This window comes from Hylobates moloch, unplaced genomic scaffold (genome assembly GCF_009828535.3).
Source record: "Hylobates moloch isolate HMO894 unplaced genomic scaffold, HMol_V3 SCAFFOLD_9, whole genome shotgun sequence".
Taxonomy (NCBI): domain Eukaryota; kingdom Metazoa; phylum Chordata; class Mammalia; order Primates; family Hylobatidae; genus Hylobates; species Hylobates moloch.
In genome coordinates this window covers 51,678,909-51,704,721 of record NW_026652284.1, presented here as the reverse complement: position 1 = coordinate 51,704,721, position 25,813 = coordinate 51,678,909, and the positions used below count along the sequence as shown (strand labels likewise).

General features: G+C 45.1%; 2 protein-coding genes across 6 annotated transcripts in view; one reads left to right on the top strand and one right to left on the bottom strand.

Moving 5' to 3' along the window:
- The window catches only part of PRKDC (protein kinase, DNA-activated, catalytic subunit), a 185,032-nt gene extending 177,190 nt beyond the window's left edge, over positions 1 to 7,842 (bottom strand). For all 4 annotated transcript variants that reach the window (XM_032759820.2, XM_032759822.2, XM_032759821.2 and 1 more), the window contains exons 1-7: positions 7,665 to 7,842; positions 5,069 to 5,145; positions 4,885 to 4,977; positions 3,627 to 3,701; positions 2,414 to 2,522; positions 1,888 to 2,000; positions 1,704 to 1,803 (exon numbers count right to left, since the gene is read on the bottom strand). In XM_032759820.2, coding sequence (XP_032615711.1) covers positions 1,704 to 1,803; positions 1,888 to 2,000; positions 2,414 to 2,522; positions 3,627 to 3,701; positions 4,885 to 4,977; positions 5,069 to 5,145; positions 7,665 to 7,818 — 721 coding nt within the window. In that variant the 5' untranslated portion in view covers positions 7,819 to 7,842. The remainder of the gene's footprint in view (positions 1 to 1,703; positions 1,804 to 1,887; positions 2,001 to 2,413; positions 2,523 to 3,626; positions 3,702 to 4,884; positions 4,978 to 5,068; positions 5,146 to 7,664) is intronic.
- Positions 7,843 to 8,607: 765 nt separating this feature from the next.
- On the top strand, positions 8,608 to 24,781 carry MCM4 (minichromosome maintenance complex component 4). 2 transcript variants are annotated; one of them, XM_032759818.2, is made up of 17 exons: positions 8,608 to 8,704; positions 8,821 to 8,904; positions 9,202 to 9,366; positions 9,736 to 9,899; positions 9,988 to 10,089; positions 10,446 to 10,541; positions 10,628 to 10,723; positions 12,581 to 12,719; positions 14,192 to 14,412; positions 15,370 to 15,490; positions 17,767 to 18,026; positions 18,483 to 18,848; positions 19,310 to 19,437; positions 21,043 to 21,250; positions 22,600 to 22,828; positions 23,577 to 23,710; positions 24,550 to 24,781. In XM_032759818.2, the coding sequence occupies exons 2-17, from the start codon at positions 8,835 to 8,837 to the stop codon at positions 24,640 to 24,642; spliced, it is 2,592 nt and encodes an 863-aa protein (XP_032615709.1). In that variant the 5' UTR covers positions 8,608 to 8,704; positions 8,821 to 8,834; the 3' UTR covers positions 24,643 to 24,781. The 2 variants fall into 2 exon arrangements, with proteins under 2 accessions (XP_032615709.1, XP_032615710.1); XM_032759819.2 differs by having other exon boundaries at positions 8,625 to 8,683.
- Positions 24,782 to 25,813: the final 1,032 nt, after the last annotated feature.

The window sequence follows — 25,813 nt, the reverse complement described above, 5'->3', positions numbered from 1 at the left end:
TCTACTACCAAAAACACAGAAAATGACAAGTCAGTAAGGATGTGGAGAAGCTGCAACCCTTGTGTACTGCTGGTGGGAATGTAAAATGCTGCAGCTACTGTGAAAAACACTATGACGATTCCTCAGAAAATTAAAACTAAGGTTACCATACTACCCAACAATCACAATTCTAAGTATATATCCAAAAGAATCAAAAGTAGGGACTGCCAACAGATTTCTGTACAACAATGATCATGGCAATACTACTGAGAATAACCAGTAAGCAGAGGCAAACCAAGTGCCCATACATGGATGAATGAACCAACAAAATGCGGTAAATACACACAGGAATATGATTCAGCCTTCAAAAAAAAGACAATGCTGACACATCAGGATATGGATGAACTTGAAAGACACTATGCTAAGTGAAATAAGCCACACAGGAAAAGCTACATACCATAAGTTCATCTGTGCAACTTTTTGAAATGACGAAACCACAGATGGAGACAGATGAATGGTTATTAGGTGGCCAAGACGGGGGAAGAGGTTAACTATGGCTCTAAGTCAGTAGCACATGGGACCCTTGAGCTAATCAATCTACTCAATACCTTGACTACAATGGTACATACACGTGACAGAATTACACAAAACTCGCTGGGTGTGGTGGCTCAAGCCTATAATCCCCACATTTTGGGAGACCAAGGTGGGCAGATTACTTGAGCCCAGGAGTTCAAGACCAGCCTGGGCAACATAATGATACCCTGTCTCAATTATTTAAAAAAAAAAAAAAAGAATTAAAAAGGGCCAGGTGCAATGGCTCACGCCTGTAATCCCAGAACTTTCCGAAGCCAAGGCAGGCGGATCACTAGAGCCCATGAGTTTGAGAACAGCCTGGCCAACATGGTGAAACCCCATCTCTACTAAAAATACAAAAATTAGGTCGGGCACGGTGGCTCACGCCTGTAATCCCAGCACTTTGGGAGGCCAAGGCAGGCAGATCACTTGAGGTCAGGAGTTCGAAACCAGCCTGGCCAACATGGTAAAACCCCATCTCTACTAGAAATACAAAAAAAAATTTGCCGTTTACTGGCAAGCGCCTGTAATCCCAGGTACTCGGGAGGCTGAGGCAGGAGAATCACTTGAACCAGGGAGAAGGAGGCTGCAGTGACCTGAGATCGAGCCACTGCACTCCACCCTGGGGAACGGAGCAAGACTCTGTCTCAGGAAAAAAAAAAAAAAGAAAGAAAGAAATTTGCCAGGAGTGGTGGTGCATGCCTATAGTCCCAGCTATTCAGGAGGCTGAAGTGAAGAACTGTTCGAACCCGGGAAGCAGAGGTTGCAGTGAGCCAAGAAAGTACCACTGCACTCCAGCCTGGGCGACAGAGCAAGATTCTGTCTGAAAAATAAATAAATAAAATTTTAAACAGCTGCAAAGAACTAAATACACATACACGAATATGTGCCGAATATGTGCATGTTAAACTGGTGAGATCTGACAAAGCTCAGTGGACAACATCAATGTTAACGCCCACCTTGCTGTTGTGCTATAGTTGGGAAAGATGTCATCATCAGGGAAACTTGGGAGGGCCCACAGGTCCCTCTAGATTATTTCTCACTACTGTATGTAAATTCAGGATTGGTTAAGAGTTCAAAGAAATAATCAGGCATTGCTGGTTAGACTTACAGTTTTTGAATAAAGAAAATCAAGTGAAGCCAAGCAATACCTTCTTCCATGGACTTAGTGAAGTTGCACAGAAGTGAGGACAACCCCTTCAGACATCCTGCCAGAACAGGTAGTTTGGGCTCTCTTACTGCTGATGTCATCTAAAAGAAAAGATTTAAGATGTCATTACAAGAGAAAAACACAACCACATCTATGGAAGCAGAATGTCATAAAGTTCATCATACCTGGGTCTTAAGTTCACCCAGAAAAGCACGGAACAGGTTTTCTGCATTATTTATCATCTCACTAGGATGAACTTCACCCAATAATCCTAGGAGCTCATATACTTTTTCTAAAACTGAAAAGAAAATTTTAGACAAGTGAAGGCCTCAAACTACATTTAAATAAGTTAAACTAACCAAAATGTATGAAGAAAATAAACTAAAGTTCAAAATTGATTTTACAGTAAGACATATAAAATATAAAGCTTTTAGGACTGCATTCTTTCCTAAGTTTTATGCAAATGTATTAATCATATTTGACATGTCTTGTGAGTTTTCTATTTAAAGGAATAATTTTGTAAAAATTAACATTTTTATGAAGGGAAGTCTTCACACATTGTTTTTGTTTGGTTCCATTTTGGTTTATTTTCAGCAAAAAGGATTCGACTGTAAAATAAGACCTTGGTAGAGAAAACCTAAGTCTTACGCTAATAATTTGTTAATATTAATTTGCTAAACTATTTGAAAATAACATGTAAATGCATCTCACCTGTATCTGGTATTTTTTTTTTCAATGCAAGTTCTCCATAGAATTTACTAAATAATTCTCCAATTTTAAATTCATCCATGAGTCTAGAACTTCTAAAAGTCTGAAGTAACTAAAAGAACACAAATTAGGACATCAATGTAGTGTGGGAATCAAGAAAAAAAAATACAAATTAGCATTCTCTCTAAAGAGGGAAATAAAGGGATTCCTCTATCTCAGTGCATCTGTACACAGCAAAGGTTCAGAATTAGGTGTGTCTCAAGGATTTACACTTGGTCTCACAGGATTCACATCCACCCAGCTTATCTGGGAATTAAAGGTTGGGATGGGTATGGTGGAAGAACATCAGGGGAAGAATGCTCTAGGCTTAATTGTTACCTTCCCAAGAAACCAACAACATGACCAGAATCTTTCTCCCAGAAGCCTACAAAACAAAGGACCAACCAGAAACAAAGGAATTCTAAAATACAAATACAAAAAAAAACAGAAACAGGTCACAGTGACCCCAACAACCACTTAACTGCAACGTATCAACCGATTCCTGCCAGGCGCAGTGGCTCACGCCTGTAATCCCAGCACTTTGGGAGGCCCAAGCAGGCGGATTACGAGGTCAGGAGTTCGAGATCAGCGTGACCAACATAGTGAAACCCCGTCTCTACTAAAAATACAAAAATTAGCCAGGCATGGTGGCACATGCCTGTAATCCCATCTACTCAGGAGGCTGAGGCAGGAGAATCTCTTGAACCCGGGAGACAGAAGTTGCAGTGAGCCGAGATCGCGCCACTGCACTCCAGCCTGGATGACAGAACAAGACTCTGTCTCAAAAAAAGAAAAGAAAACATATGAACTCTTTCCCATTGCTAAGGTTTTAGGAAAAACCTCAGAGATACAAGGTGATCTTTCAGCAATTCCTAATAGCATTAGGTTTTGCCAAAGCCAGTAAGGGTGATAAATGAAAGAGCAATAAATTCCTTAGTCATTTTCCTCCTTCATTCTCCTCACAACTCACAATTCTTCTTTTACTACCCAGAATAGTCTGAGAACAAAATGCCAGGGTATTGTCAGGTGATGGTTGGAAAATGTGCATCCTACCCATACATCAATGTGATTAGATCCTATCCTTCCCCAAACACATCACCCAAAACACAACTCAAAACTCTTTCTTTTAAAAGTTATACGTTTAATGTAAAATACGTGCACTTAGAAACATAATTACCTTAATAAGAAGGTCCAGGGCTGGAATTTTACATTTAGCGGCTCTATCTTTTGTATAAACACTGGTACAAGTATTCTAGGTTTTAAAAAAAATAACCAAAATCATCAATAAGATATAAAAACTAAGACTCAGCAATACCTGAAACTACATCTCCAAGAGGAGCAATACCAAAATTCAGTATTTAGCTGTGGAAAATATAACATTAGGCCAGGCGTGGTGGCTCATGCCTGTAATGCCAATACTTTGGGAGGCGGAGGTAGGCGATCACCTGAGGTCACAAGTTCGAGACCAGCCTGGCCAGCATGGTGAAACCCTATCTCTACTAAAAATATAAAAATTAGCAGGGCACGGTGGCACACGCCTGTAATCCCAGCTACTCAGGAGGCTGAGGGAGGAGAATCGCTTGAACCCGGGAGACGGAGGTTGCAGTGAGCCAAGATTGTGCCACTGCACTCCAGCCTGAAAGTATTCACCGAACTCTGTGGTTCAGGCCTATAATCCCTTTGGGGATTACAGTGTGGTTCATGCCTGTAAGTAATTTGGGAGGCAGAGACGGGAAGATCACTTGAGCCCAGGAGTTCAAGACCAGCCTGGGCAACAAGGCGAAACCCTGTCTCAACAAAAAAAAAAATACAAAAATTAGCCAGGCATAGTGGCACATCCTGTGGTCCCAGCAACTTGGGAGGCTGAGGTGTGAGAATCACCTGAGCCCACGAGATGGAGGCTGCAGTGAGCCATGATCGCACCACTGCACTCCAGCCTGGATGACAGAGCAAAACTCTGTCTCACAAAATAAAAACAAATAAACAATAAAAATAAAAATAAAAATATACAAAATAAAAATTATTATTATTATTTTTTTGAGATGGAGTTTCGCTCTTGTCGCCCAGGCTGCAGTGAAGTTATCAAGAGGCCGTCAGGGCCCCAGGGAGCCCAGGGTGCCACTGCCACCTCCTCAGGAAAAAAAATTATTAAGATAGTTATTAAAAAAAAATTATCAAAGTAGTTTCTCTGACAATGGCCTTAGCTTACTAAATCTAAATAACTAATGGGCAACAAGAGCAGAACTCCATCTCAAAAAAAAAAAAAACTAATGAAGAGCCCACTTCATTTGTAACACAATGAAGCAGAAGTAAGCAAATTCCCCAATGAGAAAGGAAAATGTTTTACCTTTAAAATAAAAATCCAAGTTCCTTACACCATAAGTTAAAAGAGATGTTGATATATAACGTAATAAGGTTTGTTTTTTAATTCTCACCTTAATTTCAACAGAGTAAGGCGCGATCTTCTGGCCCATTTTTTCTAAGAAAATACATAAAAACTTTAGGATTTCTTCTCTACATTCACGAAACTGTAATGAAAGAGATACATATTGTAAATACGGGTAAGAGGAGTCACTCCAGGAATATACAAGAAAAGCAAAACCAAAATTGTCAACTTACTTCAATACTGTTGAGTGACTTCCGGACAAATACAAGCAAACCGAAATCTCTGGAAAAAACTAAAGATGTCTGTAATGCTGTTCAAAAAAATAAGTAAGCAAGTTAAGAGAGTGCCAAGAGCATCACGTAAACCACTCCTAAAGGGGATGCAATGATTTTATTATTTTTTTTGAGACGGAGTCTCGCTCTGTCGCCCAGGCTGGAGTGCAGTGGCGCGATCTTGGCTCCGTGCAACCTCCGCCTCCCGGGTTCACACCATTCTCCTGTCTCAGCCCCCCAAGTAGCTGGTACTAAAGGTGCCCACCACCACGCCTGGTTAATTTCTTTTTTTTTTTTTTTGTATTTTTAGTAGAGACGGGGTTTCACCGTGTTAGCCAGGATAGTCTCGATCTCCTGACCTCGTGATCCGCCCACCTCGGCCTCCCAAAGTGCTGGGATTACAGGCGTGAGCCACCGCGCCTGGCCAAGGTTGCAACGGTTTTCAAGGCAGCCTGCCTTATAAATATAAAACACTAACCCAAGGTTGCTGTATTAAAACAAAGCAGAAAATTCTAGACAATGTTCCACAGGGATGCAGTATGCAAAATAATGGCCCCAAAGATGCCTGCATCCCAATCCCTGGGGTCACATCTTGTGAATATGTTAAATGTATATAGCAAAAGGAAATTGAGCTTGCAGATGGAATTAAGGTAGCTAATCAGCTAACCTTAAAATGGGAAGATCATACTGGATTATCCAGAGAGCCCAATGTAATCACACAGGCCCTTAAAGTAAGGAGATGAAGAAGAGTGGGTCAGAGAGACAGGAAGCTGGGAAAGCCAGAGATTCCAAACCTCTAGTTAGGGAGATTTGACATGCTGTTGCTGGCCTGGAAGACCCAGGGAAGGGAGCTGTGATCCAAAGAAAGGGGACAGCTTCAAGAAGTATGGAATGTCAGGGACCTCAATCCTATAACCTGAATGAATAAGGCAATGGATCCTTCCCAAGAGCCTTCAGAAAGAAAGCAGCCCTGCCTGGTACTTTGGTTCTAGCTTGGTGAGACCTGTGGGAACTGTAAGAGTAACAGACCTGTGCTGTTTTAAACCACTAAGCTTGTGGTAATTGTTACAGCAGCAATAAGGAACTAATACACTTCCCCTGGAATCTCTCAAGTGAAAGGAGATATGTCATAAATGGAAGGTAAATTTGGAAGTGCTTTAGAAACAAGTTACTAAACGAACAAAAATGAATTCTAAATTTGAAACCCTGAGAAGAGAAAGTAATCAATGTTAGTTTTTTGTCTGATATTTCCCCATTGTTAATATATTCTCGACAACAGATAGAATATATAGGATACATGTATATAGCATCTTTTTTTTTTTTTTTTTTTTTTTTTGAGACGCAGTCTTGCTCTGTCGCCCAGGCTGGAGTGCAGCAGCACAATCTCGGCTCACTGCAACCTCCCTCTCCTGGGTGCAAGCCATTCTCCTGTCTCAGCCTCCCGAATAGCTGGGACTACAGGCGCGCGCCACCATGCCCAGTTAATTTTTGTATTTTTAGTAGAGACAAGGTTTAACCATAGTGGTCAGGTTGGTCTCCATCTCCTGACCTCAAGTGATCCACCTGTCACGGCCTCCCAAAGTGCTGGGATTACAGGCATGAGCCACCACGCCGTGCCACATATAGCATCTTGTTTAAACTGTGTAAGTTATTCCTACACTATATTCACTACTAGACGCTCCGGAAGAAATTCTCACCTTTTAATAGGGCACAACATCAAGGTCTGCATACTCGTGTTTTAGAGAAGGAATACAGGAGTTTCCACACAATTAAATATTTGAATATTTAAAATGCTAAAAAGAGGCACTTTTACTACAAAGGGGAAAAAGTTCCCATCCAGGCATTGCTAAAGAGTTAAAAGAAAATGACTTCAATTACATTTCTCCAATTTTTCTCAAAGTAGTAACAGCAAATAGAAGGGTTTGGAAAAGGTACTGGTGGGATTAGGCGAGATTCAGGTGAAAGAAAATACTTTCTCTTGGCCGGGCCCAGTGGCTCACGTCTGTAATCCCAGCACTTTGGGAGGCCGAGGCGGGCGGATCACCAGGTCAGGAATTCGAGACCAGCCTGACCAACATGGTGAAACCCCATCCCTACTAAAAATACAAAAAAATTAGCCGGGCCTGGTGGCACGCGCCTGTAATCCCAGCTACTCGGGGGGCTGAGGCAGGAGAATAGCTTGAACCCGGAGGCGGAGGTTGCAGTGAGCCGAGATCGCGCCACTGCACTCCAGCCTGGGCGACAGAGCGAGACTGTCTCAAAAAGAAAAAAAAATTATTTATCTTGCTCTGCCCCCGACTCTGCATAGCAATGATTGCCATATTAGGGGTCGTTTTCACCAACTTTGGCTTTAAAATATCTTTCCCTTAATACTACGGAGTAAAAAGCAGTATGACAAATCACTTTATACACATGCACAGAAATTCCCCCCAAGAATCTAACTGTTGTACTTCAAAATATCGTCATCTAAACACAGAGAGAAGCGCCGGGCTGCCTAGCTCCAGAACGACTCGGGAAGCCAGGACCCACCCGCGGCCCAGCTCGGGCCGGTACCCACCCAGCACCGCGGGGCTGCTGCTCAGGACGCATTCCTGCCCCAGGCCGCGGATCAGTTGATGACCGGCCAGGGCAGCACCGCAGCGGTCCGCGGCGCACAAGGTCTCCTGCAGCCGCAGCAGGGAGCAACGCACACCGGCTCCGGAGCCCGCCATGCCGCCGAGTCCCGCTCCCGCGCGTGCGCCCGCTCGGCCCGGACCCGGAAATGCCCCTACGCGCGGGGGCGGGGCTACGGGGCGCGGCGGCAGGAAATTTCCCGGGGACCCCTGCGGGAAGGCCTGGCCTGTAAGCGTTTGGTCCGAATCAACATGGAAACCTAAGGAGAAACGCCATTCATCGGTCTGACCTGCGGAAGTAGTTTGGGTGGCTACTTGGTGTTGGACTTGGCTAAATAAATACCAGAGGCAGATAAAACAAGCGAGCGGCCTAGGTCAAGAGCTCCAAGTTTGCTCCTCAATAAAAAATGAGAAACGCTGTCGGGCGCGGTGGTGCCCGCCTGCAGTCCCAACACTTTAGGAAGCTGAGGCGGGGGGATCGCAGGAGTTCGAGACCAGTCTGGGCAACATAAAGAGACCATCCCCACCACCGTCCTTAATTTTTTTTAATAAAAAAAATCTTTAAATGACAAATGCATCTGTAATGTCCTTATTAACCAAAAACGCCTAAGGGATAAAGAAGCACATGCCTCCTAGCCAACACTAGAGGAACACACCCCGAGAACTGGTGCTGTCGGACCCAGTTTTCCCGCGAAAACGCGGCCGCGCAGGGGGTCAAACCATCTGGACCGAGGGGGGCCGAGCGAGGCCTACTTCTGGTTTACGCACGGGCGCTGAAGGAAGCGGCACTGTCTCCCCCTACCGGTGCGCAGTGGCGCCTCCCGGAGGCGGAGCCACGTAAGAGCGTCGCTGTGATTGGTGAGGCCCCGCCAGGGGCGGAGACGACCTTGCCGCCGGCGGGAACTCTGGGTCTCGCTGTTCGGGAGCGCTACCCACCTGGTGGACCCGGAGTCCGTGAGCTTCGGCAAGCGGCCGCCTTTCCCCAGTAACCGCGTGCGGGCGGGGAGGGCGTGGCGCGGCGCCTACGGGAACGTCCGCGCTGCGGAGCAGGGCAGGGAAGCCGGGAGGCGGGCCCGGCCCGAGCTTGTCCTTGTCGCGCAGGTACCCCGAGCACCATGTCGTCCCCGGCGTCGACCCCGAGCCGCCGCGGCAGCCGGCGTGGAAGGACCATCCCCGCCCAGACGCGTGAGTCCCCCGAGCCGGGCCCACCACAGCCCCTGGCGCTGCCACGTCTGCTCTCTCTTGCTGCAGCTGGCAGCGCTGGGTGGGTGCGCGGGCCCCGGGCGCTCAGCCTCCGGCTGGGCGCTGCCGCCTGGTGCTCACAGAGACCCACAGCAGGCTGTGGCCTGGGTGCTGCTTAATTCGATTGCCCATTTGCCTCTGGTTTGGTTCAGTGGTGAGTCATAATGCCCCAAGGGACAGACAAATCCAGGAAAGGGCCTGAAAGTTCATGGCTGTCTTTTGTGTTTTGTATGACACAAGCTCGAAGTGAGGATGCCAGGTCATCTCCCTCTCAGAGACGTAGAGGCGAGGATTCCACCTCCACGGGGGAGTTGCAGCCGATGCCAGCCTCGCCTGGAGTGGACCTGCAGAGCCCTGCCGCGCAGGACGTGCTATTTTCCAGCCCTCCTCAAATGCATTCTTCAGGTGCGTGTCTGAAGATCTAGATTATGCTGTGCTTGATACACAGCTGATGCTTTATCTGCTCAGGTTTGCTGGCTTTATAACAGTTGTCATGCCTAAAGCATCCCCTCTGCACCTAAGTGAGCATGTTCTTAACCAGAGGAGCTGAACGGAGTGAAGAAAATAGTAGTTTTAGGGCTTAGTGAGCAGAGGAAGCAGCTTCTCTGGTGCTTTTTTTTAATAGAACATTTAAGAGTGCTCAGAATCTCAACCACCACAGGTTGCAGTAAATATTCAGTTTGCTGTTGTGATTAGATGGTATAGATCAACAGACAACATGCTGTAATTTCATGTTTGATATGCCACCAGAATTTCCTAATTTTGTTTTTATAGCTATCCCTCTTGACTTTGATGTTAGTTCACCACTGACATATGGCACTCCCAGCTCTCGGGTAGAGGGAACCCCAAGAAGTGGTGTTAGGGGCACACCTGTGAGACAGAGGCCTGACCTGGGCTCTGCACAGAAGGGCCTGCAAGTGGATCTGCAGTCTGACGGGGTGAGTGTGCAGTCTCCTGAAACCATCTTATGGCGGATATCATGTGGGTAACTCCATTTTCATGATTCTGTCATATTTTTCTGTGTAGGCAGCAGCAGAAGATATAGTGGCAAGTGAGCAGTCTCTAGGCCAAAAACTTGTGATCTGGGGAACAGATGTAAATGTGGCAGCATGCAAAGAAAACTTTCAGGTGAGCTATATGTATTAAAATTCTTACTTTGGGCTCTGAAAATGTTGGGAGACCGTGTTTCTAATCTATATCTAAGTAGCCATAATGACTAGAAGGGCCCCCTGTGGTGGCTCACACCTATAATCCCAGTACTTTGGGAGGCCAAGGTGGGAGGATCACTTGAGGCCAGGAGTTTGATAGCAGCCTGACCAATATAGTGAGACTCCATCTCTAAATTAAATTTTAAAAAAGAAAAAGGAAGAAAAATATTATTTATTTCTGTCTCCTGATAGTGACATACTTGTAACTTTGTGTGTTTTTAGTAGTTGCCTGTTCCCAAATGCTATATGCCTAATATGTTTTCTCTCCACTTAAAGAGATTTCTTCAGCGTTTTATTGACCCTCTGGCTAAAGAAGAAGAAAATGTTGGCATAGATATTACTGAACCTCTATACATGCAACGACTTGGGGAGGTAATCAAATACTCTTTAAATTCAAGTTAATGTGTTTTGAAATAGTTAAATTAGCAAAGTATAACTTGTTCACTTTTATTTTCTAGATTAATGTTATTGGCGAGCCATTTTTAAATGTAAACTGTGAACACATCAAATCATTTGACAAAAATTTGTACAGACAACTTGTCTCTTACCCACAGGTAAGAATTTAGCTTTGACCTTAATGAATTTTAGTAATTGTCTAGAAAGAATGTTTCCAGTAACAGAAATTCCTCAGTAATGAAGATAGTATGCGCAAACACTTTAAGATACCGAGTGTCATCTCCTTTGGTCGGTTGTGGTTGCTCACACCTATAATCCCAGCACTTTAGGAAGCTGAGGCAAATGGATCACTTGAGGTCGGGAGTTCGAGACCAGCCTGGCCAACAAAGTGAAACCCCATCTCTACTAAAAAATAACAAAAATTAGCCAGACGTGGTGGTGCGTGCCTGTAGTCCCAGCTACTCGGGAGTCTGAAGTGGGAAAATCACTTGAACCCCGAAGGCAGAGGTGCAGTGAGCCGAGATGGCACCACTGCTCTCCAGCCTGGGCAACAGAGTGAGATTCCATCTCAAACAAACAAACAAACAAAAAACCATGTATCATCTCCTTTAAGATGAACATTTTTTTTTTTCACGTTTTAATGTTCCTGAAAGTGGGATTTGTATTACTATCAATGACAGGTTATGGTTTACTTGGCAGTGTTTCTCATGTAGAAAAACGATGAATCTTACAACTGATAGCTTCTTGAGTTTCATGAAGTAAGTTATCTTAAATGGAAATACTTTAAATGAATTACCTACTTCGTGCTGCTTTAAAAGAATGTATTTATTGTACTGTAGACTTTTACTTCTAAGCCTCAGGTCAGTTTTTATTAATGAAGTATCAGCTCTGTTGACTCTGGGTGTAGTCTTTGGAGGCAAGCAGACTTGGTTTTTGAATCTGGGTTTTGCTAATTACTGGCTGCATAACCTTGGTCAAGTTCCTTAGCCAACCAAAAGCTGTTTCCTCATCTGTAAAATGGGAACCATATGTTAAGAAATTTGAATAAATATGATTTAACTTACTTTGGTATGGCCAGGCACAGTGGCTCATGCCTGTGACCCCAGCACTTTGGGAGGCCGAAGCAGGTGGATCACCTGAGGTTGGGAGTTCAAGACCAGCCTGACCAACATGGAGAAACCCCGTCTCTATTAAAAATACAAAATTAGCCAGGTGTGGTGGTACATGCCTATAATCCCAGCTACTCAGGAGGCTGAGGCAGGAGAATTGCTTGAATCCCAGAGGCGGAGGTTGCAGTGAGCCAAGATCATGCTGTTGCACTCCAGCCTGGGCAACAAGAGCGAAACTCTGCCTCAAAAAATAAAAATATGGCCGGGCGTGGTGGCTCACGCTTGTAATCCCAGCACTTTGGGAGGCCGAGGCAGGCGGATCACAAGGTCAGGAGATCGAGACCACGGTGAAACCCCGTCTTTACTAAAAATACAAAAAAATTAGCCAGGCGTGGTGGCGGGCGCCTGTAGTCCCAGCTACTCGGAGAGGCTGAGGCAGGAGGATGGCGTGAACCCAGGAGGCGGAGCTTGCAGTGAGCCGAGATTGCGCCACTGCACTCCAGCCTGGGCAACAGAGCGAGACTCCATCTCAAAAAAATAAATAAATAAAAAATAAAAATAAAAATAAATAAATAAATAACTTACCTTGGTATCATTTCATTTTAGAAGGAAAATAATCAAAGTGTGAGGTCAAAATCTTTTTCCCTTCTAATAGCATAAAATATGCCAGTATACATCAAGAAGGCACTTTCATATAAATTATCAAATTTAACCCAATTGAGAATATGCAGAGATAGATAGTTCAGCATACTTAAATTTGAAAACAGCACGTGCATGATTCTGTAGGGTAATACTTTGGGGGCACGACATGTTGTCTTGTTTTTATACTTTGCTAATCTGACATGCCTTTATTATATTTAACACTGAGATATGAATACAAATACATCTTCATATTTGTTTTTACAGGAAGTTATTCCAACTTTTGACATGGCTGTCAATGAAATCTTCTTTGACCGTTACCCTGACTCAATCTTAGAACATCAGATTCAAGTAAGACCATTCAACGCATTGAAGACTAAGAATATGAGAAACCTGAATCCGGAAGGTAATGTATTTTTCACAGGATTACTTTTGTTGAAGGAAAATGCCTTACATGAAAATAGCCTTGTTTCATCGAGAAATTATGAAAGAAGTAATTGGTGGTGGTAGTCAAGGTGACGGATTATAAATTGACAGTAATACAGATTCAGTTATCCTATATACTTATGAACCCTCTATACTTTTTAAATTTAATTGAAGTTTCTGATATAAGAGATATGACTGTTGGCCGGGCACAGTGGCTCACGCCTATAATCCGAGCACTTCAGGTGGCCAAGGCAGGCAGATCACCTGAGGTCAGGAGTTCGAGACCAGCCTGGCCAACGTGGTAAAACCCCTTTACTAAAAATACAAAAATTACCAGGGCGTGGTGGCACACGCCCGTAGTCCCAGCTACTCTCGGGAGGCTGAGGCAGGAGAAACGCTTGAACCCGGGAGGCAGAGGTTGCACTGAGCCGAGGTTGTGCCGTTGCACTCCAGCCTGGGTGACAGAATGAGACTCTCTCAAAAAAAAAAAAGAAAAAAAAATTAGATTTTAAAGACTTGAGGATCACTTGAGGCCAGGAGTTTGAGACCAGCTTGGGTGACATAAGAGACTCCATCTCTTTTTAAGAAGAAATTAGCAAGGCACAGTAGCTCACACATGTAATCCTAGCACTCTGGGAGGCTGAGGTGACGGGGTTACTTGAGCCTGGCAAGTTGAGGCTGCAGTGAGCCGTGATTGCACCACTGTACTCCAGTCTGGGCAACAGCTTAAGACCCCATCTCAACAACAACAAAATTGTAGAGGTCTCATGAATCAGTGGCAGGATAGGGTGATCTTCACGGCTAGCAGTGGCTAAATACAGGCCAGAACAGGGTAGCTCGTCTGAAACCAGCAGGGGAAATTAGTTGGGGGCAGTGGGACCTTCAAAGGGGAAAGTTGTCTGTCAGGAAAGGTTCAAATAATAGAGGAAACGAGCAAGAGTGAAAGACCATCTAAGGGGTTCTCCTGTGTGCATAGTAATGACTGTAAAGTATAGAGGACTTTTTCTCTACCAGATGCTCTTACTAGGCTTGAAGTACACTGGCACGTTCAGTCCTTGGCTCTGGGGTAGGTGCTGATACCACCCCATTCTATAGAGGACACAAAATGTGCACAGAGAGGCTAGGGTCAGGACTCAGTCCAGGCTGTCTGGCTTTTTTCCTGACACAGCACGTTGTCATACAGGAGGCCAGGTGAGTGAGGCAGGAGGCAGGGAGCAGGGTAGGCAGACAAGAAGGGAGCGAGGGATGCCTGCTGGACAGGGGCCCTGAGGAAGAAGGGCCAGAGGTTCGCTGGGCTTGAGAGTCTCCTGAAGACATAGCCTGCAGACGACTGGACACAGAAAGGTCACCCTAGGCAGACTCTTGGGCACCTAGCGCCTGCCTGTGATCCCAGCTATTCCTGGACCTCTGCACCTCAGGTCAGGTGTGCTGATCTCTCTTCTCCCCTCACAGACATTGACCAGCTCATCACCATCAGCGGCATGGTGATCAGGACATCCCAGCTGATTCCCGAGATGCAAGAGGCCTTCTTCCAGTGCCAAGTGTGTGCCCACACGACCCGGGTGGAGATGGACCGCGGCCGCATTGCAGAGCCCAGTGTGTGCGGGCGCTGCCACACCACCCACAGCATGGCACTCATCCACAACCGCTCCCTCTTCTCCGACAAGCAGATGGTGCGCAGCCACCCTGGCCCCCCAGGCTATGCTTTGCCTGTCTGTATCCTCAAAAGGCCAACTATAACTTGTCCCTCGGACCCTGAGCCTCACTTCCCGAATGGCATCCATCCCTCTCTGGTCTTGTGGGTTTCGTTAGTGGCCTATGGGCTAAATACACAGAGCACGCAAAGCCCCTGCTTCAGGGCACTGTCCCTTTGCTGTTGCCAGTAGCACTGTCTGTTAGAGACACCGTATTTTCATGGCCTAAAATGCTTCAAACGTTTGAGATGAGAATTCTTGGTTAAATGTCATTCTGCAGTTTTTCCATTTGTAAAGGATTGAGGAATTTTTCTGAAATTTTTTCACAAACTTTACTGTCTAAGAAGTTTGGTCTTTTTCCTCTCTATTCATGAAATTTTAAGGTGAAGTTATTAAAATGACAGAAAAAAGTGAGGGGAAGGTAGAAAATTGCTTATTTACCATGATTGTAGCTGTAAAGATGTGGGAGGACAGGATTTTGAGTTTTTCTGTGACTGTGTGTGCATGATTTCTTTAATGTTGCATGGGACGGAGAGCTGGAGACAGAAAGGCAGGCATCCTGCTCCCCAGGAGCACATGGCCTCCTATTCTCAGAATCCTGCAGGCTCCCAAAGTGGCTTAGAGAAAAGCCCAGCATCCTTAGGCCTCTCAGAGGGTACCTGGTTTGGAAAGGCCTTCCTCGACCCTGCTTTATGAAAAGCATCTCAGCTTCCCCCACCGCAGCTCCCTACGTTCCTTCCCCTGTTTTGTTCCTGTCTGCTGCAGCAACTTCTTTAGAAGAAGTAACTTCTAAAGAAATAATGAGAAACATGGACAATCATTTATGCGGGGATATGCACTGCAGCCTTACATGGCAAAAGCAGTACAAAGACATGCAGATTTTGTTCCCCTGCACTCTCTTTGTGGCCCACATGTTCTCTGTTTGCTGCCCTTCAGATCAAGCTTCAGGAGTCTCCGGAAGACATGCCTGCAGGGCAGACACCACACACAGTCATCCTGTTTGCTCACAATGATCTCGTTGACAAGGTCCAGCCTGGGGACAGAGTGAATGTTACAGGTAAGAGTAGGTTTGCACCAGCACTTGAGCATGTCTGTCTTGCTTTCAATGCTGTGCTTTAGTGAGTCATTGGACTTGGTCACAGGTCCAGTTCTGCCTCCAGTTGTCAATGCTTGTCTTTGAGACTGTGGGGTATATGCCCGCTTTATCTGCCACCTTTTTAACTGAGTACCACGGCCCAGCAGTATGAAATTGTTCAGTTCTTCCCAAACTTGAATGTTGGAGCTCATGGTTCGTGTGGTCACTTGCCTCTTGATACCTCAGTGTCCTGGAGCTGTGTGTGTCTCAAGTCACTACTGTTGGCATCATGAGAGAGCAGCCTTAGACAGGCTTGTATGGGTAAAGTTCAAGTTATGCCATCAGCTCAGAGAAGTATTACTCACCAATGCTGGAGTTTTGAGTAATTTTTACTTATTTCCCAAATGTATAGCCAAGGGTTAACATTTGTTTGTTACAGAGAAGAATGGGTCAGAGTGACTTGTTTCCATGCGTAGAAGCTGAGGTTCAGGGATGCATAGACAGCAGTAGCTCAGATGCCACGGTAAATCAGGACCCAGGACCCAGGTCTCCTCTTGCTGCCACAAGAGTGCTCTTTGCACAGCACCACATGAGTGTGGCAGTCTTCCTTTTGATGCTGTAGAGTCACAATGGATTTTGGTTGAGGGCAAGGGAGTGTTGATGGCAGCACGGTTCTTCATTGATGGACAAGGTGGCGACGGTCACAGAGTGCCTGAATCTGCTCCTGAGCGGAGGGCCTGGGGCACACCACGCATCGGCTCTTGTCTTCAGTGAGGCAGTGCTCACCCTGTTTCTTCCCCAGTGTGAAGTCCCGCAGTTATCACTGGCAATCTTCCGTTGTAAAAGTACTTGAAGTCATTGAGAATTTGAAAGAATGCGTAGTCTTCAGTGAGTGACGTGCGCATTTCCAGTCCTGCTACCCTGAAACCTTTGATAAAGTATTTAGTCCAATACTTTAGTTTCCTCACCTACAAAGTGGAGTTAATGTGATGATAAATGTATGAGAGTATTTGGGGCCAAGGGTCTGTGGAAAGTGCTGTGTAGATGTGAAATAAGTATCAATGCTGCTCTATGAGATAAATCATCCTGGGCCACTTTAAACATAATTGTCCATCCCTAGCCTATATTGGTGTGAAGAATAGTGTGTATTCTAAGAATGTGTGTAAACTGGTTTGTTGTGGTAAACAAGAATTACACTGACCCACTAAATAAACAAGGACAGTGCTCTGTGCCATTGCGTTGAGATAGCTATAACGGGAAAAGGCCGGGCTTTCTCCAAAAGCTGCAGGAATCAGCCTGGAGTTAAAGCCTTCTGGTTTGAAATCCAGAAAAGACGAACATCAGATCAGACCTCTGTATGTGGGGAGCCTGGCTTCCAGAAGAATGCATGATTTGCATGCTTTTGTCGGGGGTGGTGGGCGGGTTGGGGGGGACCTAGTCTAGTTTTAATGACTGGAGGATTTTAGCATTTTGTTGCAGTCAAGTAAGTGCTAGGCAGATTCTGTACATTCAACTTAGGGAAGTAAAAATACTGCTTATTAAAAACAACCGCAAACCCAGCATTGAGCCAGAAGCACAGCAGCTCCATTTCACCCTCAGGGTGACTGTGTGCCCGTGGGCGTGCTCACGTAGCTACAGTTGCCCTGGAGCAGTGCTGACTAGTGGGCCCAGGTGAACACATCCTCGGGTCTATCATTTGCAGAAACCTGGGTTCTTTCTCTCTTTTTTTTGTTTTGTTTTGTTTTTGAGACGGAGTTTCACTCTTGTCGCCCAGGCTGGAGTCCAATGGCACGATCTTGGCTCACCGCAACCGCAACCTCCCAGGTTCAAGCCATTCTTCTGCCTCAACCTTCCGAGTAGCTGGGATTACAGGCATGTGCCACCACGCCCGGCTAATTTTTGTATTTTTAGTAGAGACAGCGTTCTCCTTGTTGATTAGGGTGGTCTCGAACTCCCGACCTCAGCTGATTCACCTGCCTCAGCCTTCCAAAGTGCTGGGATTACAGACAGGAGCCACCTTGGTTCTTTCGAGCTTGTCTGTTTCCTGCTGCTGTTTCCCCGCTTGCTTATAGCGGGCGGGAGCTTTGCAATGTGGGTCTGAGTCCTGGGCTTGGGGGGGTCATTTGGAGCTCACCCTTTCCAGGGCCAGCCCGGCGTGGTGCCTCACTCTGAAGTGCACCTATTGCCTATGCTGGTTGCTGAGCCCCTCAGAGGAAGATATGGGAAGGTAAAAGTGCATCTCCGGGTTGTGCCCTCAGGCATCTATCGAGCTGTGCCTATTCGAGTCAATCCAAGAGTGAGTAATGTGAAGTCTGTCTACAAAACCCACATTGATGTCATTCATTTTCGGAAAACGGATGCAAAACGTCTGCATGGCCTTGATGAAGAAGCAGAACAGAAACTTTTTTCAGAGAAACGTGTGGAATTGCTTAAGGAACTTTCCAGGAAACCAGACATTTATGAGAGGCTTGCTTCAGCCTTGGCTCCAAGCATTTATGAACATGAAGATATAAAGAAGGTAACAGTGGATTTTAAACTAGGGGTTGGGATTTACAATTCTTTGGGATCAAATAGTATAAACATCTACTCCGTCACTCGAGCCATCCGCCATAAAGGACAGAGTTGTGGCCTGTTAGAGCAAGTGCTGGCAACCTGATTTGCCATTGGTTGAGAAGAATCATAGCATTGTCTATCCTCATCTCTGGTCTAAACTTAGGTTTCTAAACAGAAGAGGCCGCACAGTGTCAGAATAGGGACTTGCATGGCCACCATTCTGGCGTAATGATAGGTGCTGATGAATTGGTCAGTGATAACTTAGAGCATATCAAGCACTTTCGTGAGCCTTTTTATACCTTCCTGTGATTTCTTAATTGTAGTTCTTTATAAGAGAGAAAAGTACCTCTAAAGTTTAAACTACATCTCAGTTACTGTGCAGAAAATGAATGTTTAGGCATGTCTCTGTTTGATTATTTAGGGAATTTTGCTTCAGCTCTTTGGCGGGACAAGGAAGGATTTTAGTCACACTGGAAGGGGCAAATTTCGGGCTGAGATCAACATCTTGCTGTGTGGCGACCCTGGTACCAGCAAGTCCCAGCTGCTGCAGTACGTGTACAACCTCGTCCCCAGGGGCCAGTACACGTCTGGGAAGGGCTCCAGTGCAGTTGGCCTCACTGCGTACGTAATGAAAGACCCTGAGACAAGGCAGCTGGTCCTGCAGACAGGTGCTCTTGTCCTGAGTGACAACGGCATCTGCTGTATCGATGAGTTCGACAAGATGAATGAAAGTACAAGATCGGTATTGCATGAAGTCATGGAGCAGCAGACTCTGTCCATTGCAAAGGTGAGTCACCTTCACCGTGAACGTGGACATGTTTAAAATATGAGGACCCTTGAAAGACGGCGTCTGTGGAACTGTGCTGTGCTACCTTGGTTCTAATTTAGGGAAATTGATAAGTGCTTTTCACATCATATTTCAGCTAAATCTCAACATGTCTTCTACAGGTTATCATGTTTTGTCTTTATTGCTGTACTAGCCTTGAATTTGTCCTAAAGCTCTTACAAAGTGCCTGCTTCCTGAGAAAGATGTGGTTATAGCACACATTCATCTAAACTCAGTCCTTGGCATGAATCTGAGGACAGGGCTTATCCAGGTGAACTGCTGACGTCAGTAAAGGCAACATGGCTCAGGCAATAGAAACGCAGTAGAGGGAATATGGGTTTAGTAGGTGGCCGGGCGAAGACGGGGCTTGTTAATTGCTAGCGTCAGGGAGAGGCTTCTAACCACACTCTTTTCTCTGATAGGCTGGGATCATCTGTCAGCTCAATGCGCGCACCTCTGTCCTGGCAGCAGCAAATCCCATTGAGTCTCAGTGGAATCCTAAAAAAACAACCATTGAAAACATCCAGCTGCCTCATACTTTATTATCAAGGTATTAAAACAGATTTTTATTTTGTTCATTTGTAGAATATTCAGGGTGAGATTGAAAAGGAGCTACTAAGACTCAGCAACTGCTAATGGAAACTCTTCACTCTTATCAAGATGTTTCAAATTTGGTTGGTCAAGAGTTTCACGACAAGGATGATGTGTGTTCTCATTTGTTTTTGAAGCAGTTGGGATGTTTCCCTCCCATGCCGTTTTCACATGGCTGTCACTCGCTACCCTTGGTCCTAAAGCCACTGCTGAGAATCAACAGAGAACAACTCCGTACAGTAGATGAGGCTCTGAAAAGTTAGATTTATTAAAGTGCAATCATATAATCTTCACTTGGCCCCACTACAAATATTGGACATTTTTCATAAATGGATTTTAGGTTTTAATTGCTTGCTTTTTTTTTTGCTTTTTTTTGACAGAAATTTTTTTTTCCCCAAAAACAGTTGAATGTGTTTTCATTCAAATCTTTCCATTGTTAGCCAGGTACAGTGACTCACATCTGTAATCCCAGCATTTTGGGAGGCTGAGGTGGGTGGATCGCCTGAGCTCAGGAGTTTGAGGCCACCCTGGGCAAATTGATGAAACCCCGTCTCTACTAAAATACAAAAAATTAGCCCGGTGTGGTGGCACATGCCTGTAATCCCAGCTACTGGAGAGGCTGAGGAGGCACAAGAATTGCTTGAGCCTGGGGGAGTGGAGATTGCAGTGAGCTGAGATCATACCACTTCACTCTAGCTTGGGCTACAAAGTGAGACTCTGTCTCAAAAAAAAAAAAAAAAAAACAGGCCGGGCGCGGTGGCTCACGCTTGTAATCCCAGCACTTTGGGAGGCCAAGGCGGGTGGATCACGAGGTCAGGAGATCGAGACCACGGTGAAACCCCGTCTTTACTAAAAATACAAAAAAATTAGCCAGGCGTGGTGGCGGGGAGGTGAGGCCGAGGAAGGTGAACCGGAGGCGGAGTTTAACCGAGATTGCCCACTGCACTCACCTGGGGAAGACAAACCTTTCCATCATCAAAATTATAGTAACCTTTCCCTAAGGGAAGACTTCCTTTGACTCAGCTGATTGGTCCCCAGCCGTTCCCTGGGCCGACCTAAGGGCTAGGGACAGCACAGGATGAATGAGGTGAGTGGATGGACACGAAGGCCCTTTCCACACCAGGCAAAGATGCTTCTCCCTGGGGGCGCTTCCAGGGTGCACACTCACTGCACATCTGTGGTGCTCAAGCAGTCTTTAGTACGTCGTTTGTAAGTGTATTGGTGTCTCAACTAGGAAAACAGTTTTTTTGTTGGTTTTGTTTTTGTTTTTGTTTTTGTTTTTTTGAGACAGTCTCCCTCTGTCGGCCAGGCTGGAGTGCAGTGGCGCGAACTTGGCTCACCGCAACCTTCACCTTCCAGGTTCAAGTGATTCTCCTGCTTCAGCTTCCCGAGTAGCTGGGATTACAGGCACGCACCACCATTCCTGGCTAATCGTTGCATTTTTAGTAGAGACAGGGTTTCACCTTGCTGGCCAGGCTGGTCTCAAACTACCAACCTTAGGTGATCCACCCGCCTCGGCCTCACAAGGTGCTGGAAAAACAGTATTTTTACTTTGTTTTCTTAGGTTTGATTTGATCTTCCTCATGCTGGACCCTCAGGACGAAGCCTATGACAGGCGTCTGGCTCACCACCTGGTCGCACTGTACTACCAGAGCGAGGAGCAGGCGGAGGAGGAGCTCCTGGACATGGCGGTGCTGAAGGACTACATTGCCTACGCGCACAGCACCATCATGCCGCGGCTAAGTGAGGAAGCCAGCCAGGCTCTAATCGAGGTAACCCTGCTGAAAAAAGGCTTACTGTGCCTGTAGCCCACAGCATTCATGTAATTGACCAGTCATCTCCTTTAAAATATTAATTATTTTGTTACGAATAACATACTGTTTTCTTTCTTGTTTTGAGACAGAGCCTGGCTCTCTTGCCCAGGCTGGAGTGCAGTGGCTTGATCTCGGCTTACTGCAGCCTATGGCCTGTGCTTCTGGGTTCAAGCGATTCTCCTGCTTCAGCCTCCCTACTAGCTGGGATTACAGGTGCCCACCACCACTCCGGCTAATTTTTGTATTTTTAGTAGAGACAGGGTTTCACCGTGTTGGCCAGGCTGGTCTTGAACTCCTGACCTCAAGTGATGTGCCAGCCTCTGCCTCCCAAAGTGTTAGGATTGCAGGCGCGAGCCACCATGCCTAGCAGTATACTATTTTTTATAACTGTTTATTGTTTCCTCCCATATTGCAAAATTGACTTTTCCAAATGTTGCAAAAGGGGGAAATAGTTCATTTATGTAGGTGGTACACACACTTTATATGTTTAAATACTTACAAGCATAGTGAATTTAAGATCAAAGACCTGGTTTCAAATAGAGGCAACACTACATAGTAATTTGGAAACTGAAAAAGTCATCCAGTTTCTGTAAGCTTCCTTTTGCTTGTAAAAAACAGAATGAGCAGTCTTTTAGATTCACTTTTCAGCATCCTTGTACATGAGCTGAAGTGCACATTAGGTTATTCAAGCATTGTGATATTAAGAAGGTTCCTGGTGCTTTGATGAGCTTTACATCCTAACTGAGCTCCCAAAAATTCTAAGATGAAAGTTACAGACATTATGTAATTTTTTTATGTGTCATGGTCTTGGGGGTTGTTCATGAAGAAATAAGACCATGTCATCTGTATGTGAAATTGATACAACTTACCTTTGCAGCATTCTCCCAGCAATCCTTATGTGCCCCATTGTGCCCCATGTGAGCACTTTCCCCAGACAGGCCCTGATTGGTTCTCCCCATGAGTGCTCACAGCCTGCTCCTCTCCCCACATGCCACATCCCTTTCCTCTGCCACGCCATGCCCGTCTCAGTTCTTCAGAGCTACGTTAGATGCCACCCTCTCCAAGAATTCTTCCCGAGCATCTCCCAGTTGGAATATGTTCACCCACCACTGCACGCTGCACATTGATGTCTTCACCTGCGATTTCTGTGGTCTGTCTGTGTGGTCTCTACCACTTGATGAGCTCCGGGTCCCAGGACCATATATCTGAGTTCCGTTTGCTTAACGGAAGCGTAAGTGTTCAAAATTCAACCACAAAACTAAAGTCGTCACCAAGGAGGTTTGCTTTTGTTTTTCTATCTACAATAGGCTTATGTAGACATGAGGAAGATTGGCAGTAGCCGGGGAATGGTTTCTGCATACCCTCGACAGCTAGAGTCATTAATCCGCTTAGCAGAAGCCCATGCTAAAGTAAGATTGTCTAACAAAGTTGAAGCCATTGATGTGGAAGAGGCCAAACGCCTCCATCGGGAAGCTCTGAAGCAGTCTGCAACTGATCCCCGGACTGGCATCGTGGACATATCTATTCTTACTACAGGTTCGTTATTTTCAGTGAACAGAAAAGCTTTTGAAAATTATTTCAATATGTATGTAGTTCATATGTCAGATTTACGCTAACAGTTAAATCATTTGAAACAGAAGTTCTTAACCTTTTTTGGATTAGGACCCCTTTGAGAATCTGATGAAAGTTGCCCTTTAATCTTATCTTGATAAAAATATTCATTAACACACACACAGTTTTGTGTATAGTTTTTTTATATATATATGTACTTTAAGTTTTAGGGTACATGTGCACAACGTGCAGGTTAGTTACATATGTATACATGTGCCATGTTGGTGTGCTGCACCCAATAAGTAACTTGTCGTTTAACATTAGGTATATCTCCAAATGCTATCCCTCCCCCGGCAACCCCACAACAGGCCCCAGTGTGTGATGCTCCCCTTCCTGTGTCTGTGTGTTCTCATTGTTCAATTCCAGTTTTGTGTATAGTTTTAAGGAGATTCTGTCTCCTTGACTGTCTGGGAAGTTTTGTTAACCCATTTTAGAGAAATTATTTGTTTCTTAGCAGCAGCTGCTTGCTACACAGATGTGTAGACCGTTACGGAAAGCAGCAGCTGGTGGCTTACAGAAAATTCCAAATAATTCAAAACTCATTCCCTTCAAATGTACTCAGCCCCTGTCCCCTTATCTTTCTACGTGATACTACTAAAGGAATATTTTTGAGAATTTGAAACATTTCATTTCATAATAGCAAAAATGTTTTCATTGATTCCTTTTTAATCAGGGATGAGTGCCACCTCTCGTAAACGGAAAGAAGAATTAGCTGAAGCATTGAAAAAGCTTATTTTATCTAAGGGCAAAACACCAGCTCTAAAATACCAGCAACTTTTTGAAGATATTCGGGGACAATCTGACATAGTAAGTGTTTATATGTATTTTTTGTTTGATAGAGCTTTCTCTTTTTCCTTAATATTGCTTTTGGGTTTTTTCCAATATTTATTAAATAATAAATATAGATAAGAATGAAGAAAAGGAAGATGAACCATAAGCCATCATCAAGAAATAATCACAATTAAAATTTTTGGCTGGGTGCAGTAGCTCACACCTGTAATCTCATTTGGGATGCCGAAGTGGGCGGATCACTTGAGGCCAGGAGTTTGAAACCAGCCTGACCAATATGGTGAAAACCTGTCTCTACTAAAAATACAAAAATTAGCTGGGTGTGGTGATAAGCACCTGAAATCCTGGCTACTCAGGAGGCTGAGGCAGGAGAATTGCTTGAACCCAGGAGGCAGAGGTTGCAGTAAGCTGAGATCCCACCACTGCACTCCAGCCTGGGCACCAGAGCGGAACTCCATCTCAAAAAAAAAAAAAAAAAAGAAAAAATTGTTATGCCCCTTTCATAGTTGTTATAAGTTTGCTTTAGGTATGAAATATTTGGGTGTCTTTTTTTAAATAAGTAAGGTAGTTGTTTAGTGAAAAGAACTATGCAGGCTTTCAGTGCTGGTCCACTTTCCGTCGCTGTGTTGTCACTGAGAGGGCAGAGTTGATAGTTACAACGTGGACTATACAGATGCCAAGTCTACCATAGGGACCATCTGGCCACTCCACTCCTGATTTAGAGCATAAGGCATGTGTACAGCCACCAAAAAGAGAAAGATTCTGGGTGGTACTTTAACATTATAATTATTGTGTTTCTAACAGGTAAAGGAGGGACTTGACGTGTAAAATATTTATTTTCTTTCTCTTCCCCACAGGCAATTACTAAAGATATGTTTGAAGAAGCACTGCGTGCCCTAGCAGATGATGATTTCCTGACGGTGACTGGGAAGACCGTGCGCTTGCTCTGAAGCCTTGTGAGCAAGGAAGGCTGCCTGCATGTCCTGCTGCTGCACGCCACATGGGTGTGGTCTGCATCTCAGTTGGCCGCCATCAGTGTAAATAGAGCTTAAAGTCATGGTTTGGCTGCATAAAAATTTTCTAACTTGAGTTCAATATTTGTAGTGAAGTATCTGTTTTCATTTTTTTCACGTTATAAATAAAAATACTATGCTGGCCGGGCGCAGTGGCTCACACCTGTAATCCTAGCACTTTGGGAGGCCAAGGCAGGTGGATCACGAGGTCAGGAGTTCAAGACCAGCCTAGCCAAGATGGTGAAACCCCGTCTCTACTAAAGATAACAAAAAATTAGCTGGGCATGGTGGCACACGCCTGTAATCCCAGCTACTCAGGAGGCTGAGGCAGGAGAATCGCTTGAACCCAGGTGGCAGAGGTTGCAGTGAGCCAAGATCGCGCCACTGCACTCCAGCCTCAGCAACAGAGTGAGACTGTCTCAAAAAAAAAAAAAAAAAAATACTATGCCAATTTTCAAACATACTGTAGAGATTATTTTCAAGTGCCATTTTATAGTATAGCAGCAGGGCTTTTACTCTGTATGCACGGATGCAGTCTGGGGCATGGTTTGTGTGCTGGACTTTCTCTTGGCCATCATCAGTATGCTTATGGATTTGATGATAGGCATAGCCAGGGCATATCACCTCAGTGGTAAAGGGCTAGAGCCTTTCTTTTTTATGGCACTTTTTTTTTGGGGGGGGGGGACAGGGTCTTACTCTGTCACCCTGGCTAGAGTACACTGGTACAATCACGGCTCAATGCAGCCTTAACCTCCTGGGCTCAGGTGTATGTCACTATGCCCAGCTACTTTTTGTATTTTTTGGTAGAGACAGGGCTTCGCCATGTTGCCCAGGCTGCAAGCGATATGCCTGGGCACAAGCGATCTGCCCACCTCAACTTCCAGAAGTGCTGAGATTACAGGTGTGAGCCACTGCACCCAGCCTTTGTTTTATTTTTTATTTTTTGAGAGGTATAATTCTTTCTAGAGGTTTTTTCTCATGGCTACTATTAGATCAGGAATGCGTGATTGGAGATTATTAGATTGTAGGTTAACTTCTACCCCTTTACCCTAATATGTAAAACTTTTTCCTAAATAAATGATAGAAGGAATAATACTTGGTTATCTGG

What these genes read in the sequence shown, in the direction of transcription:
- MCM4 (XM_032759818.2), top strand. Translation starts at nt 8,835, where the DNA reads ATGTCGTCCCCGGCGTCGACCCCGAGCCGCCGCGGCAGCCGGCGTGGA. An exon ending in TGGATCTGCAGTCTGACGGG is followed by an intron (nt 9,900 to 9,987) that starts GTGAGTGTGCAG and finishes TTTTCTGTGTAG; the next exon opens with GCAGCAGCAGAAGATATAGT. An exon ending in GAGAAACCTGAATCCGGAAG is followed by an intron (nt 12,720 to 14,191) that starts GTAATGTATTTT and finishes CTCCCCTCACAG; the next exon opens with ACATTGACCAGCTCATCACC.